Consider the following 13,389-nt stretch of genomic DNA (forward strand, 5'->3'; position numbering starts at 1 on the left):
TGAAAAACGCCTGATTTTTAATGCAAAACAAATGACATGATTCCATCATCCTCAACTACAAATGCAGCCGAACGTTAATGGAGGTTTAGTACGGTTTGACATAAACGGGCCTGTGGTAACAGAATAAACACTGACAACTGCTCTTATCAGCAATGCACAGATGAGAGAAATATGATCTCAATTTAAGGGCATTAGTGCTTAAATGCACTTCTCTCCTTTTATCTGGATATGGTATTAATGTCGCTATCACCATTAGTTCAGAAAGCTCAGCCACTTACTATTGATTCAGCCTGATTTGGTACACTCCCTCGAAGTGCCTGATGTTGGCAAATCAAATTTGAGTGAGAGAGGTGACTGCAGTTCTTAATTGCAATAAAATTGTGTTCAGAACACAAACTCCATTTGCACACACAGTAGATGGCAGATGCATAGATTACTGAAATGGCAAAGAGGAGCGGGACAGATTAAAGGATTACTTTTTAGACTGGGATTATTTTATTTCATGACAATATCAACATGTATGTAGTTAAGAGAGGTTTTTCAGTAAATGTCTTTAAAGCCTTTGTTTTAGCAAATGCACACATAACACAAAGCACATAAAGCATATACTTATTTCATGATGTTTTTCCCCCACTTTTTTTATGTTTCCATAATTCTTACTGGGTGGCATAGTGATTCAGAGGAATACGAGGACTCCGACAGCGAAAGCGAGGACCCCTTCACTTCTCATCAGGCACGTAGACCGACGGCCACGGGCTCCCAGCGAGGGGCCTTGCCCCCCTTCTATAGTTACCAGGGGGCCGGCTGGACTCCCCCCTTTTCTAGCGCGCCTCCGTTACCGTGAGTAACACATGCACAGACACACAGACAGACAGACAGAATGACCCTACCCATAAACCAACACAAGGTTGTGTACATCACTCACACATAGCTCAACAGCAGAACCTCAATTTTTCTCCTTAATTATTTTACTTAAGTATCTGGAGTACTAGGAGTGCCACTCACAAATTAAATGAAGGAATCAAATGTCAATTTACTAATTAAAAATAAATCACTTTTCAATTTATATATAAAATGTGGTTAAATGTAACAATAAAACAATCAAATTAATAACTTTTCAAACTGACAATTAAATGGACATTATTTAAAAATATGTAATTAATCTAAGTTTGAAATGTTAGCTAAATGTAATAAAATAAAATAAAATAGCTTGCAATTAGAAAAAACATTGGCCAATTACATTTTCTAAATGTTTTTCTTTATCCAATTGTCAAAGTTTAAAACATAATAAATTTGTAACAATAAAAAAAGTATGTATCATTTTTCACTACACTACCATTGTATTATATTCAGCAAGGATGCAATAAATTGATCAAAATGTAAAGAAAAGAAATTTATAATGTAAATTATAAATGTTTTTAGATTTCTATTTCATATGAACACTTTTCTTTTGTTCTGTTCCATTCATCAAAGAGTCATGAAAAATATTGGCCTCCACAAATTTTATGAGTTTTAAGCAGCACAACTGTTTTCAATATTAATAATAAAGAAATGTACTAAATCAGCATATAATAGTTTCTGAATGACGATTAATCTCTATTAGGATGATTTGTAACACAAATGTAACACAACACATTATTTTAAATAAACAGTAACTAAGTAAGGAGTAATGCAATATTGTAATGCATTACTTTTAAAAGTAACTTTCCCTAACACTGATCATGTGACGCTGAAGACTGGAGTAATGATGCTAAAAATTCAGCTTTGCCATCACAGGTTTTAAAATAAAAAACACTTAATTTAAGTTATAATAATATTTTACAATGTTACTGTTTGTTATTGTATTATTGATTAGACTTGGTAAGTATAACAGACTTACTGATCCCAAACTTTCGAATGGTACATTTTTAAACCTGAATTAAATAAACACTTTTAAACATGTATATTTATTAGTCCATTTTGTACATTTTTATTTTTGAATTATTAAATTGATTATTTTTAAGTGGCACTTCTAGTCTTCGATATGTGTCTAGGCATTAGAAACTCACATATTCTAGTTCCTCGCTTTAGCAGCTATGCATCTAGGTTATGTATGAATGACCTTTGCACTATAAAATATACATATATATATAGGCATACATGCATACAAATATAGAAAGTGTTATGGAGGAACACAAACACATAAAGCTCCAGTCACACACACAGACAGGTAGACAGGTAGGTGTTAGATGGAGCGCACAGACAGACAGACAAACACAAACACATGCACACACAGACAGACACACAGACAGGTGTATATGTCACAGTCCAGCCAAAAAAACAGACATGAGTCCAGAGGTCTGTCTGTCTGTGTGTCTGTCTATTGGTCTGTCCGTCATTGCAAGACAGACTTAGATCCACCAATCAGAGACGATCCACAATATAGGTAAAGTCCCGCCCCCTCTGATATTTCTGTCCGCTGTCAAAAATCATACTGTCCAAAGTACATGGCTTTTTTCAAATCTATGGCAATCTGCCTTGCAGTTTCTCTCTCCCTGCTTTATTACATCCCGTTTCTCTCTCTTTCAATTGTTCTGTTTGTAAAGATCATGTGCTGTTTTCATAACATTAGATCTGACACAAACACTTTTTCTCACTTCTATCACATTTCCATGTGCTTTAAAATGAAATAAATCCAAATTCTATATACTAAATTTGTATTTATATTTATATATATATATATTTTACATTCTCGCCTCCTTTTAAATATCCTTCTCTGTCTATCCTTAGATTCTAAAGGTTCTTAAAAGTGAAAATGTCACATCTCTCTAACTCTCTTCCACCTTTTCTCGTTCCTGTTTCCACCCTGGATCCTGGCTCTCGTCCTTCCCTGCTCTGTGTCCCGTAATGTGGCATGTCATTCTTCCGTCTCTTTGCTGTCCGCTTCCTCTCCTCCCCATTGTCCCCTTTACCTTGTTCCTCTCTGCATCTCTCTCTTTCTCTATGCAGGACTCCAAACGTTTCCTCCAATGGCAACCCTGGTTATGAGAACCTGCCTTTGAGTGACAGGCAGTCCCCACCCCCCTCTGTGAGTTCCCTTGTCTTTGTGACATCGCTGCAATCTGTGGCATTCTCATGATGCTCATGAACAGACAGATCAGACCGAATAACCATTCGCTAAGCCCCGCCTTAAAACGTTACTGACCAATCGCCATCTGTCCATATTATAAGATAAGCTTTTGCTTTTTTAAAATATAATCCTATAAAAGTCCCGCGTGTTTTGTGGAACGTGTACACTACCATTCCAAAGTTTGGGGTTGGTAAGATATTTTAATGTTTTTGAAAGAAGTCTCTTATGCTCACCAAAGCTGCATTTATTTAATCAACAATACAGTAAAACTATAATAATGTGAAATATATTATAATATATTTATTATATAATATATATATATTCACATAATAAAGTCTAATTTATTCCTGGGATGGTAAAGCTAACTTTTCAGAATCATTACTCCAGTCTTCAGTGTCACATGATCCTTCAGAAATCATTCTAATAAACTGTTTTACTGCTCAAGAAACATTTCTTATTATTATCAGTGTTGAAAACTGTGGAAAGCGATATAATTTTTTTCAAGAGTCTTTGAACAGAAAGTTCAAAAGATCAGCATTTATTTGAAATAGAAACCTTTTGTAACATTGTAAATGTTTTTAAGAAAAAAAGTCACCTTTTTGATAATTTTCACAAAAGTTTCATGGCCTCCAGATAATGTTGTTGTATGAATATTGAATATGCAATATATCAAAAGAAAGAACAGACCCTCTGCTTTAAAACAAACAAAAAAACCTGTTTTATTCTAGCCAGAAATTTCCGTCAATGGCGGGGAAAGAGTTAATAATCTTACTGACCGCAAACTTTTGAATAGTAAAGTGTTACTGAACATAATTTAATAGTTTACAGAAAACAATTTGCATTATCGTACAGAAATAATTTTCCGGTTCATTTAAATCAGTTTAAAAGCACATTTTAGTAAACAAAAATGTGCTGTTTATAGAAGCTTGGCTGAGTTTGCAACATGGGGAAAAAAATGTAAAATAAATAGGATATATACTGTGTATGCACTTATTAATGTTTCATTTTAAAATTAATATTTACTTTTCTTTTCTTTCTTTGTGCTCCTCCTCATGTGGATCTGGCTCCTCTTCCGACTGCTTCCATGTGGTTCTCTGAAAGTACAGTACTCTCCCAGCATGCTGACTGGCTACGGCGCCAGTCAATCACACCCCAACCCCTCCCATTCAAGAAACCTGTACTCGCACTAATTATTTTTCTGTATAGTAGAAAAAGAAAGATATATAGCAAGGTTTAGTTTTCATATGGATGGACACTTTATGAGACGAGAGACTAATTTAAAACTCTAGATGTTAAATATCTGTGTGTAACGTCAGTACCATTGAGTCTTTTGGGTGTAACAAAGTGAGTGACAGATTTAGTCGTACGATCCTGTCACTTCCTCTCCCTCTAGTGTCATGCTGTACATATAGCTGGTGGAAACAAGATGGTATTGACGTTACAGTAGTGGTCTATTTTTAAATGTATAACCACTTTATTTTGGAGTTTTTATATTGTTATATGTAGTCACAGATGCATAGTGGCGATGGCACAATTTCTTTGTATGATTATGCAGTTTTCTCTTCACCTTTCTTTTTTTTTTTTTTTTACTATTTGACAGGACCCTATTTTATAAGTGGAAATTCTGTATTACCTTGTATACCCTCTGATACTATATAATTATTTATTTATATAATATAAATATATATTCACTGTATAAACGTTTGATTGTTAATGCATTTTGATGATCAAAAAAACTAAAAAAAATGTAAAAAATTGTTGAGGGCTAGTGTGCGTTTCCTTTGCTGGCTCTGAGCAATACAGCTGTGTTTTGCCAATTGCAATGCAATGGCCACAATGTAAACAGCAATAATCATCAGGACATCTTGCAAACACCATCTGTGTCTGTTTGTGCCAGACGTCTATATATATATATATATATATGAAATTACATTGGTCCCTTCTCTTGGCTATCAACCTGTTGTTAATCCTTAAAAAATTAGTTTCTATGGTTTAATGCTCCTTTTGAATGGCATCCTTTTTCACTACAGAGTCTAATATAAATGAAATAAAAAAATAGAGTAACCAAAGTGGAATGTCTGCAAATGTTTTTGTTCCAAAGCACTACACGCATCTCTACATGGTTTGTACAAGTCAGAAATAAAAACGTTTTCATATTAAGGGCAATATTTTCAGTCATAATATTAATTTATATAGTAATACACGATATTTAATTCACATGATATTTAATTTATTGGTAACACTTTACAATAAGGTCTCATTTGTTATAAACTAACAATGAGCATTATATTCTTACAGCATTTATTAACCTTTGTTAATGTTATTTATTAAAAATGTTCATATTTGTTCACAGTGCATTAACTGTTAACAGATACAACTTTTAAATGTTGAGCTTAACATGAACTAAGAATAATACATTCTGTAGAAGTATTGATCATTGTTAGTTTAAGTAATCTAGTTAACTAATGTTAACAAATGCAACCTTATTGTAAAGTGTTACCTATCAAATTAAATATTTAAAAATTAAATGAAATATTAAGCAATTTCAGCTGTCTAACCGTATAAAAAACAGCATGCTGTCCATTTATGCCCAGTACTGACATGTACAGTACAATTAAATGAAATAAATTACAGCTGTATCCTATAAAATTAAGTCAATATTAAGCCAATAAAACATAAAAGATATTATATAAATACGGCGATATAATACATCCTAAAGATTAAAATAGTTTTTCTTAATTAAATTATTTTTATCTAATTAAAAATAATATATAAAAATAAAAGCAAATTCAAAATGTATATAAATAATACTAAAATATTGTATGAAGTAATATAAAAAGAAAATCTGTTTTGAGTGTTTTCTTCACATTCTGTAATTTTTTCCCAATAAAAAAAAGAACCTTCATATTATCCACAAATTCAACCACACCACAAATATCTGACAGCTGTAAGGGGGAAAATGTATCAAGTTATATATAACAGATTTTAAAATTTCCATGTGTTTTGAATTTATGTTTATTTTATACATTTTTGGTGCTTTTTGTGGCCTATTTGTGTTTAAATTCAGACCCTGCTCTCCACTTAATGTGATCATTTCTGTGAAATTCAACTGACTGAATCATTGACTTGGATTAAATATCATTTATATGACATTAAAATCCAGCTCGGACAACATTAATCAACAAACATTAGTAATCAGACAAAAGTAACAGCTCAGACATAACAAAAGTGCTTGTAGCCGTAATGACGATTTCAAACAGCTCTTCCATTTTGCTACACTACCACAAGCACTGTATGAGCAAAAACAGTCAAAGTAGAAATTCAATAAAATTCAAATAAATAACACAAATCAAATGTATTCAGTTTCCCTCCATTTGGTGGTTTTCACTGAGCCGATGTAAATGAGGCAGTTTCCAATAAAGCTTGAAAGAGTAAAGGATGTGAGCCTGAGATAGAGCTGCAATCTCTTATCTCCCTTGTTTATGCATAGTACACTGATGAAAGATGTACACTGATGTCTAAAAGGCAATGAATGATACATACTTAAACACTAGAGTACCCTTTCTGTGCATAGTTGTAACAAAGACACACACATTTTTGATCTACTTCAGCAGTGGAGTGCATAGATAAAGATAAAGTGAGAGATGGTAGTTCCTGAGAGGAGAGAGAGAAAGAGAGTGAGAAAGAGAAGGGTGACTGGCACAGGTGTAGTAGTGTCTCCCCACAAGCACACAGCCAGTGTGACTTCAGATAAACGGCTCCTTCATATGAGAAAACATGTCCCTTTAAACACTAGATCATTCTCTCAGACTTCCCTTTGTGTGTGAGTGTCTGTGAATAAATCTGCCATCTTCCTGTAGTGTCGCTCTCTCCAGAAAACTTTCGCCACTCCAGTGTTTCTCTTTCACGATTACGCAGCATTGAGTGAGAGAATGTTCGGTTGAATCACTTCCTGGTGTCATCTGGTTTCAGCCACGTCCCATCGTCGTCTACTTCCTTTTGAACGACGAGCAGCATCTCTGCAACATCCTGAGAAAGCTGTTCAATGAGAAATGACCTGGGAGGGAGAACAACCAAGAATTAATAAAAACAGAGATCAAGATTTATTGGGATTCATTTGCTAATAATTGTATACAACTGTCTGTACATTTCTTGTATAATAATAATAATATCCATGAAATTATTTTATTTTGAATGAACATTTTATGGTCCTACGCCTTCCACCGATGATATATATACACATATAAACATTTAGACCATCTAACTTAGTTATTGCTATCAGGATGTGAAGAGACTTTCAACCAGCATAAGAAAAAATGTTTCTAGAATAAATCACCAACCTTGTCTTTAATTGCCCTTTCTATGTGATAGCGCCCTGCCTTTTGAGTCATTTCGCTGCTTAGTGATTTTTTATTAGTTTTTGTTTTATTTAAATATTTCGAAATACTTTTAATTTATTTTTTATTACGGTTTAAGTTTTAGTCTTATGCCAGTTCTTCAACTTAAACATATTTCAGTTAGTTCCCAAGGCAACGTTTCCAAGTTTTTCATATAATATTTATATTTTCATTTCAGCTTTATTTCAGTTAACAAAACTGTTTTCAATAGTTTTAGAAAACGATAACAATACAAGGTTACTCTGAAACTTACTGCTTGTTGTGGGTTTTATTGAAGGTTAGAAGGTTCGCTGTATAATTTAATTTCTTACACATAAGTAAAATAGACAGTGTAACGGAATCAAATCGAACTGAATCAGTATCGAATCAAGAGCTTGTGAATCAGAATTGAATCTGGAAATGTGTGTTGAGATCCAGCCGCTGTCTCAGGCAGGCCACCCTCACACAGCAGCAGAACACTGTTATCAATTCTGAATTTGAGTCCTTAAAGGGATAGTTCACCCAAAAATGAAAATTAGCCCACGATTTATTTACCCTGAAGCCATTCTAGGAGTATATGACATTCTTGTTTCAGATGGTCGTACGCATCGATTTACGCAAAAAGAGTAACCCCTGAACTTGACGCACAACGTAACAAACAGATCGTCATTTCGTTGTGCGTCAAGTTCAAGGGTTACTCTTTTTGCATAAATCGATGCGCACGGCCGTCTGCTAGTTATTTTAGTCCACAAAGTTTTAAATATGGATATTTTACTTATACGAACGCATCGCTTCACATCAGAAGGGCTTTTTTAACCCCCACAAGCCATGTAGAGCACTTTTATCATGAATAGGTGCACTTTGATGGACTTCCACAGACATACAGCCATTCACTACCATTATAAAGCTTGGAAGAGCCAGGATATTTTTTAATATAACTCCGATTGTATTCGTCTGAAAGAAGAATGTCATATACACTTAGGATGGCTTCAGGGTACGTAAATCATGGGCTAATTTTCATTTTTGGGTGAACTATCCATCAGTTATTTACAGGAGTGACAACTGTTTTCTATTAAAAAAAAGATGTAACACCTGTAAATTTTCAGGTCTCACAACCGCATTCTCGGAAAACCTGTGCTGTGTGAACGGAACCGCACTGGGCAACTAGTTGTTGCGGGGTTTTGTGTGTGGTTCCACTTTCGGTAACTTGGAGGGACGGAGATATGAGCTGTGTGTTAGGCTTGCTTCGATAGTCAGTGTTACACGGTGTTCAGCCGCAACACCGGTTACATCACTTGCCCACCGCGGCACCGTCCCCACCAATGTTTTGATTTTGTATAGTAGTAAAAATCATTTAGTTCAGTTAGAGAACAGACAGTACAATTAAAAACTGAACCCGTCTGCTCAATGCAGCGTGTGCCGATTCTGCCGAATGAGCGTCACAGCACAGATCAGCAGCAGGAGTCAGATTTCACTTATCAAGTGACAAGGGTGAGCCGAGCTGACTGACAAGACAATGCCGGAAGATTTGATTTCAAAGCGAAATGTAAAAGTGCCTATTTGGCAATATTTTAGATTTAAACCCAATGCTAATTGGGAACCTGCAAAGGGTTAGTCGTGTGATGCGATCACCGCAATAAATACTAGAGTTGGGGTACTCGAACTCTGACTCGAGTCCAATTTTAAATGAACTCGGACTTGTCACGCACTCGGATGAATTTGTACTCGGACTTGACACGGACTCGGACATTTTAGACTCGGAAAAATGTCAGAGTCCAGTCGAGTCCGGGCACTGGAGGACACAATATTATTCAAAAGCGAAGCGAAACTTGCGTTGTTTCCGCGTTTAGCATTAGCCAATCACAGACATGTATATTAAGTGCATGAACACAGTGGCAAATCAGAGGCATTTTAGAGTCAACATGCAGAGATTTTGCTTAAAATGTATGTTCAGAATCAGCACAAGCTTTATCCTTTCACAAATCCCCTCATAAACAAAGTCTAGACTCGATATAAATGAGAGATTCACTGTGCAGTGCGGACAACTTCAGTGTTTATGACGAGAGTTTTAGGAAGAGTGCAGATGGCTTAAAGGGAGCGCTATTGACAATCTAAATAATAGTTTTGTTTTTCGTGCTTCTAGAGGACCGGTGGTTACATTCACACTGTAAATTATAAACAGTGATGAATGCATATAAATGTGGGAGTGAATCCGCTAAATTTTAGTCCTGCGAGTCATGAAATTGCGATGATTGACATTACATTTACATTTATTCTTTTAGCTGACGCTTTTATCAAAAGCGACTTACAATTGCTAGATATGTCAGAGGTCGCACGCCTCTGGAGCAACTAGGGGTTAAGTGTCTTGCTCAGGGACACATTGGTGTCTCACAGTGGATTCTAACCCGGGTCTCTCACACCAGAGGCATGTGTCTTATCCACTACGCCATCACCACCCCCATTAACCATTGCAACATGAGAAAGTGATAACCATAGCAACATTTTGACGTCTAATAATTTTATGATTTTTGTTACATTTACACTTTAGTCGTACTTTTAATTTATTAAGAAAGATCCTAAAAATATTGTTTGTTTCTATTTAGTACTGCACTGAAAAAGCTTTTTCACATAACAGATGTTTAATAGCCTAGTCCACAAGACAAAACACAAGACAAGTTACTTGATTTTAATATTGTGTCATTAACTGAATAATCCACAACTGTTTTTTTGTAATGGTTGTTCATGAGGAAAAATCCTCCAGCTCCTGCACATTCTTTGCTTTCCCAGCGTCTTCTGCATATTTTACTCCTTACTAGCAGTGACTATGATTGTGAGATCCATCTTTTCACACTGGTGACAACTGAAGGACTCGTACACAACTATTACAAACCCTGCAAACATTTAGTGATGCTCAAGAAGTCCGTTAAGGATGGAGCTGGATGTAAATTGTACTTATTTTGTTGAAAAATTATATTAATTTAGTCCTGTCCTTCAGAGGCTAAAGAAGATATTAGCATGTAAAACAAAATAAGAAACATTTAAACATCACCATCTTGCTCAAAAGTTTACCCCTGGCTCTTAATGCATAGTGTTGCATTCTTCAAGATTACCTTGCAGATTCTGAAAGATGTACAATAGGTAAACGTATGACTTTGACTATACATTGCAATCATTTTGTAAGGTTTAAAATATTAATTTAAGAGCACAGTGTTGAGACCTTTCACCGGAATTTGATTGACAGGCGATCTGACCAATCATAATGCAGATACCCGCCATTTTTGTCCGACAAACAAACCAGTTAGTAGATTAAAGTCAGTGGACTTGAACTTGAAAAATGGTGTGTATTGATTTCTTTTTGCAGTTCTGATTTTCATTCATGTTTAAGTCATGCTATAACTAGAAGATTATCTGTTTATGTGCTGCTTGAACTGAGGCCTACACATTAAAGCACCACAAAGATGAGACTTTATTTCATACCAAAAGTAGGCTGCTCTGTCTTGTATGTTGGCGCATTGTCAGTGTCCTCTTTACTCCGCAATATATGTTCCACTGTGTGAGAACATGTGGAGTGAGAGCGGAACGGCTTGTCGGACGTAGCAACAGTAACTAAGAGGGGTGGGTCTTTGTGAAAGGTCAATTTCAAATCATTTAAATCTTTGTGGACTCGGCCGGACTCGACTCGGACTCGGATGTTAAGGACTCGGACTCAAGTCCGACTCGGCCCTCTTTGGACTCGGACTCGATTTTTAAGGACTTGGACTCGGACTCGACAAAGGTGGATTCGGACCCAACACTAATAAATACAAGGGTAAATGGAGTTCGAGAGACCATATGATCCGGTTTGACTGTATGTTTGTTGTGTCCTGTGATATTTCCAAGGATCTCCCATTAGAGTCCTGCTCTTTTTCTTATTAAATTACCTGTTCTGTGTCATTATAATTGTGTCTGGGCAACAATGCACTGATTATCAGTGACATCTGGAAATACATGGGTCTTTTTTACTCAGTTTACATTGTGTACACACAGAGAGTCAAGACTAGTAGCCCGAAGGATGCAGGCTCGATCCTCAATACTGGCAGGAAATTACTTGTGTGCCCTTGACCAAGGCACCTAACCCCCAATCACTCCCCGGGCGCTGCTCCGAGTGTGTGTGTCCACAGTTTACAGCATGTGTGTGTGTGTGTTCATTACTTACTTCTCCTATTGTGTGCGCACAAACTTGGATGGGTTAAATGCAGAGGACAAATTCCAAGTATCGGTTGCCATTCTTGGCCTTCACATGTCACTGTCACTTTAACTTTTTATTGATTAAGTAATTTCGAAGTTGTAGAAAAATGAACTAATTCTTAGTAAAAGTCTCACCTGAGTTCGGTTTCTCCACCTATACAGGCAGGGCCTTTTAATTTAGAGTCTAGGTTATAGAACTGCCCTTTGACGTCCCGTACTGCCAGCCAGTGTCTGCGTCTCAGTGGGAGAGACACAAATCCCAGTGACACCCTTGATGGGACATTCAAAATGAAGCCTTCAATTTTGTCCAGGCACAAATTCTGTATTGACCTATAGTGTGTGACAGAAATGGAGAAAAGTGAATGCACCTTTTATGATCATTATGAAGCTCATGATTAACAAAGTCACACTCACTTGCGTTTGTCCCACCAAACTGCAGCGAGCCCACGACTCTGCAAAGCTGCCATGATGACATTGACGTCATAGTTTCCTGTGCCCAACACTGAGCGGTGTGGGTTCATCACACATTGTGGGGCAAGTCTGCAAGAAACAAATCAGACAACTTCGACTTTGAGAAGATAGCACAAGACTGAGAAGAGACAACGGATATAGTTTCTAAAATGTTATATGTTTGGCAACCATTCTTTAACATTCTTTCTTATTCGAGTGAAGTGGCTTCTCGAACAAGAAAAACTGTAAGGTGGCTTTGATTTTGTACATCAGGAATTGATTGATTGATTGATTGTTTGCTATTGCTGTGATTTCATGTGAGTGACAGGATGTCCCACCCTCGCGCCAGTAAACACGCCATAGGAGAAGAGAAGTCATTGCAAGGAGAAGTTATTTTTAATTTAAGATTACCAGGACACATGAGTTGTACACGGATAAATATTTATTTATATAAAGTGTGTTATTTTTCAAATAAATAATGCAATACATTACATCAAAAATTAAGAACGGTAAATTTTGATTTCCTGGTGACTTGAAATGATGTGAAGCGCGCCGCTCACCGCTTGCAGATGTCATCCGCTGTATCCTTGGTGAAAACTCTCTCCTGAAGCACGTTGTTCAAGGCATGGATGGCGCACAGCTCCAGTCTCTGTTTCTCATGAAACACCTCGCCCTCGCTCATAATCGCCCTGCCAGTACAAGTACATTCAGCCCGTCGATTAACAAATAAATACGCCCAAAAAAAACAGATTATGTAGTCGCGTTCACGCGAGCTGACAGCACATGACTGAATACAACATCATCATAATCATACCTTCTGGAAGACAGAATCCGCAGTGCAATGATTTATCCACAGAAAAACTATTGCCACCGAGACGAAACTAATCTTTATTGTTCCATTAAACCTCCCCTGTTGATAACGAAATCAACAATAATCTCCGACAGGAGGACGCTATCGGTCGTTTTCCGTGAGGATCGGCCGGAAGTTGTGTTGTTGTTGTTGAGTTGAGGGAACGCCCCGTGAGGTCATAAAGGAGTCATGTGAGCTCCACAGTGGGGCCACTGACATTCTAGATCAGTGAGTGGGACGCTGTTATTATATATACACTGTATAGATACTGCAATATATATATATATATATATATATATATATATATATATATATACTCTTTTGCCTAAGAGAAGTTATTTATTTTTTAAATACAAACGGGATAGAATAAGGAAATG

At 36.3% G+C, this 13,389-nt stretch overlaps 2 protein-coding genes across 9 annotated transcripts in view; one reads left to right on the forward strand and one right to left on the reverse strand.

The window, feature by feature from the left end:
- The window catches only part of ttyh1 (tweety family member 1), a 38,747-nt gene extending 33,786 nt beyond the window's left edge, over window positions 1-4,961 (forward strand). For 3 of the 8 annotated variants that reach the window (XM_077209708.1, XM_077209706.1, XM_077209710.1), the window contains 3 exons: window positions 673-840; window positions 2,989-3,067; window positions 4,216-4,961. In XM_077209708.1, coding sequence (XP_077065823.1) covers window positions 673-840; window positions 2,989-3,067; window positions 4,216-4,299 — 331 coding nt within the window. In that variant the 3' untranslated portion in view covers window positions 4,300-4,961. Of the gene's footprint in view, window positions 1-672; window positions 1,033-2,988; window positions 3,068-4,210 lie in introns of those variants that run through there. The other 5 variants (XM_077209709.1, XM_077209719.1, XM_077209717.1 and 2 more) reach the window with 5 other exon arrangements.
- A 1,145-nt stretch (window positions 4,962-6,106) lies between these two features.
- Window positions 6,107-13,163, reverse strand: josd2 (Josephin domain containing 2). The gene is made up of 5 exons (XM_077209688.1): window positions 12,977-13,163; window positions 12,723-12,851; window positions 12,127-12,252; window positions 11,848-12,042; window positions 6,107-7,166 (listed from the first exon to the last, which is right to left on the reverse strand). Exons 2-5 carry the CDS (start codon window positions 12,842-12,844, stop codon window positions 7,055-7,057), a joined length of 555 nt encoding a protein of 184 aa, XP_077065803.1. The 5' UTR covers window positions 12,845-12,851; window positions 12,977-13,163; the 3' UTR covers window positions 6,107-7,054.
- Between the last annotated feature and the right edge of the window lie 226 nt (window positions 13,164-13,389).

The sequence above is a fragment of the Siphateles boraxobius genome, unplaced genomic scaffold, assembly GCF_051911475.1.
Source record: "Siphateles boraxobius isolate OS27281-9 unplaced genomic scaffold, OSU_SipBor_1 12, whole genome shotgun sequence".
Classification (NCBI taxonomy): domain Eukaryota; kingdom Metazoa; phylum Chordata; class Actinopteri; order Cypriniformes; family Leuciscidae; genus Siphateles; species Siphateles boraxobius.

What these genes read in the sequence shown, in the direction of transcription:
- josd2 (XM_077209688.1), bottom strand. Translation starts at nt 12,844, where the DNA reads ATGAGCGAGGGCGAGGTGTTTCATGAGAAACAGAGACTGGAGCTGTGC. An exon ending in GCGGATGACATCTGCAAGCG is followed by an intron (nt 12,253 to 12,722) that starts GTGAGCGGCGCG and finishes TGTTTCTTGCAG; the next exon opens with ACTTGCCCCACAATGTGTGA. An exon ending in GTTTGGTGGGACAAACGCAA is followed by an intron (nt 12,043 to 12,126) that starts GTGAGTGTGACT and finishes CACACACTATAG; the next exon opens with GTCAATACAGAATTTGTGCC.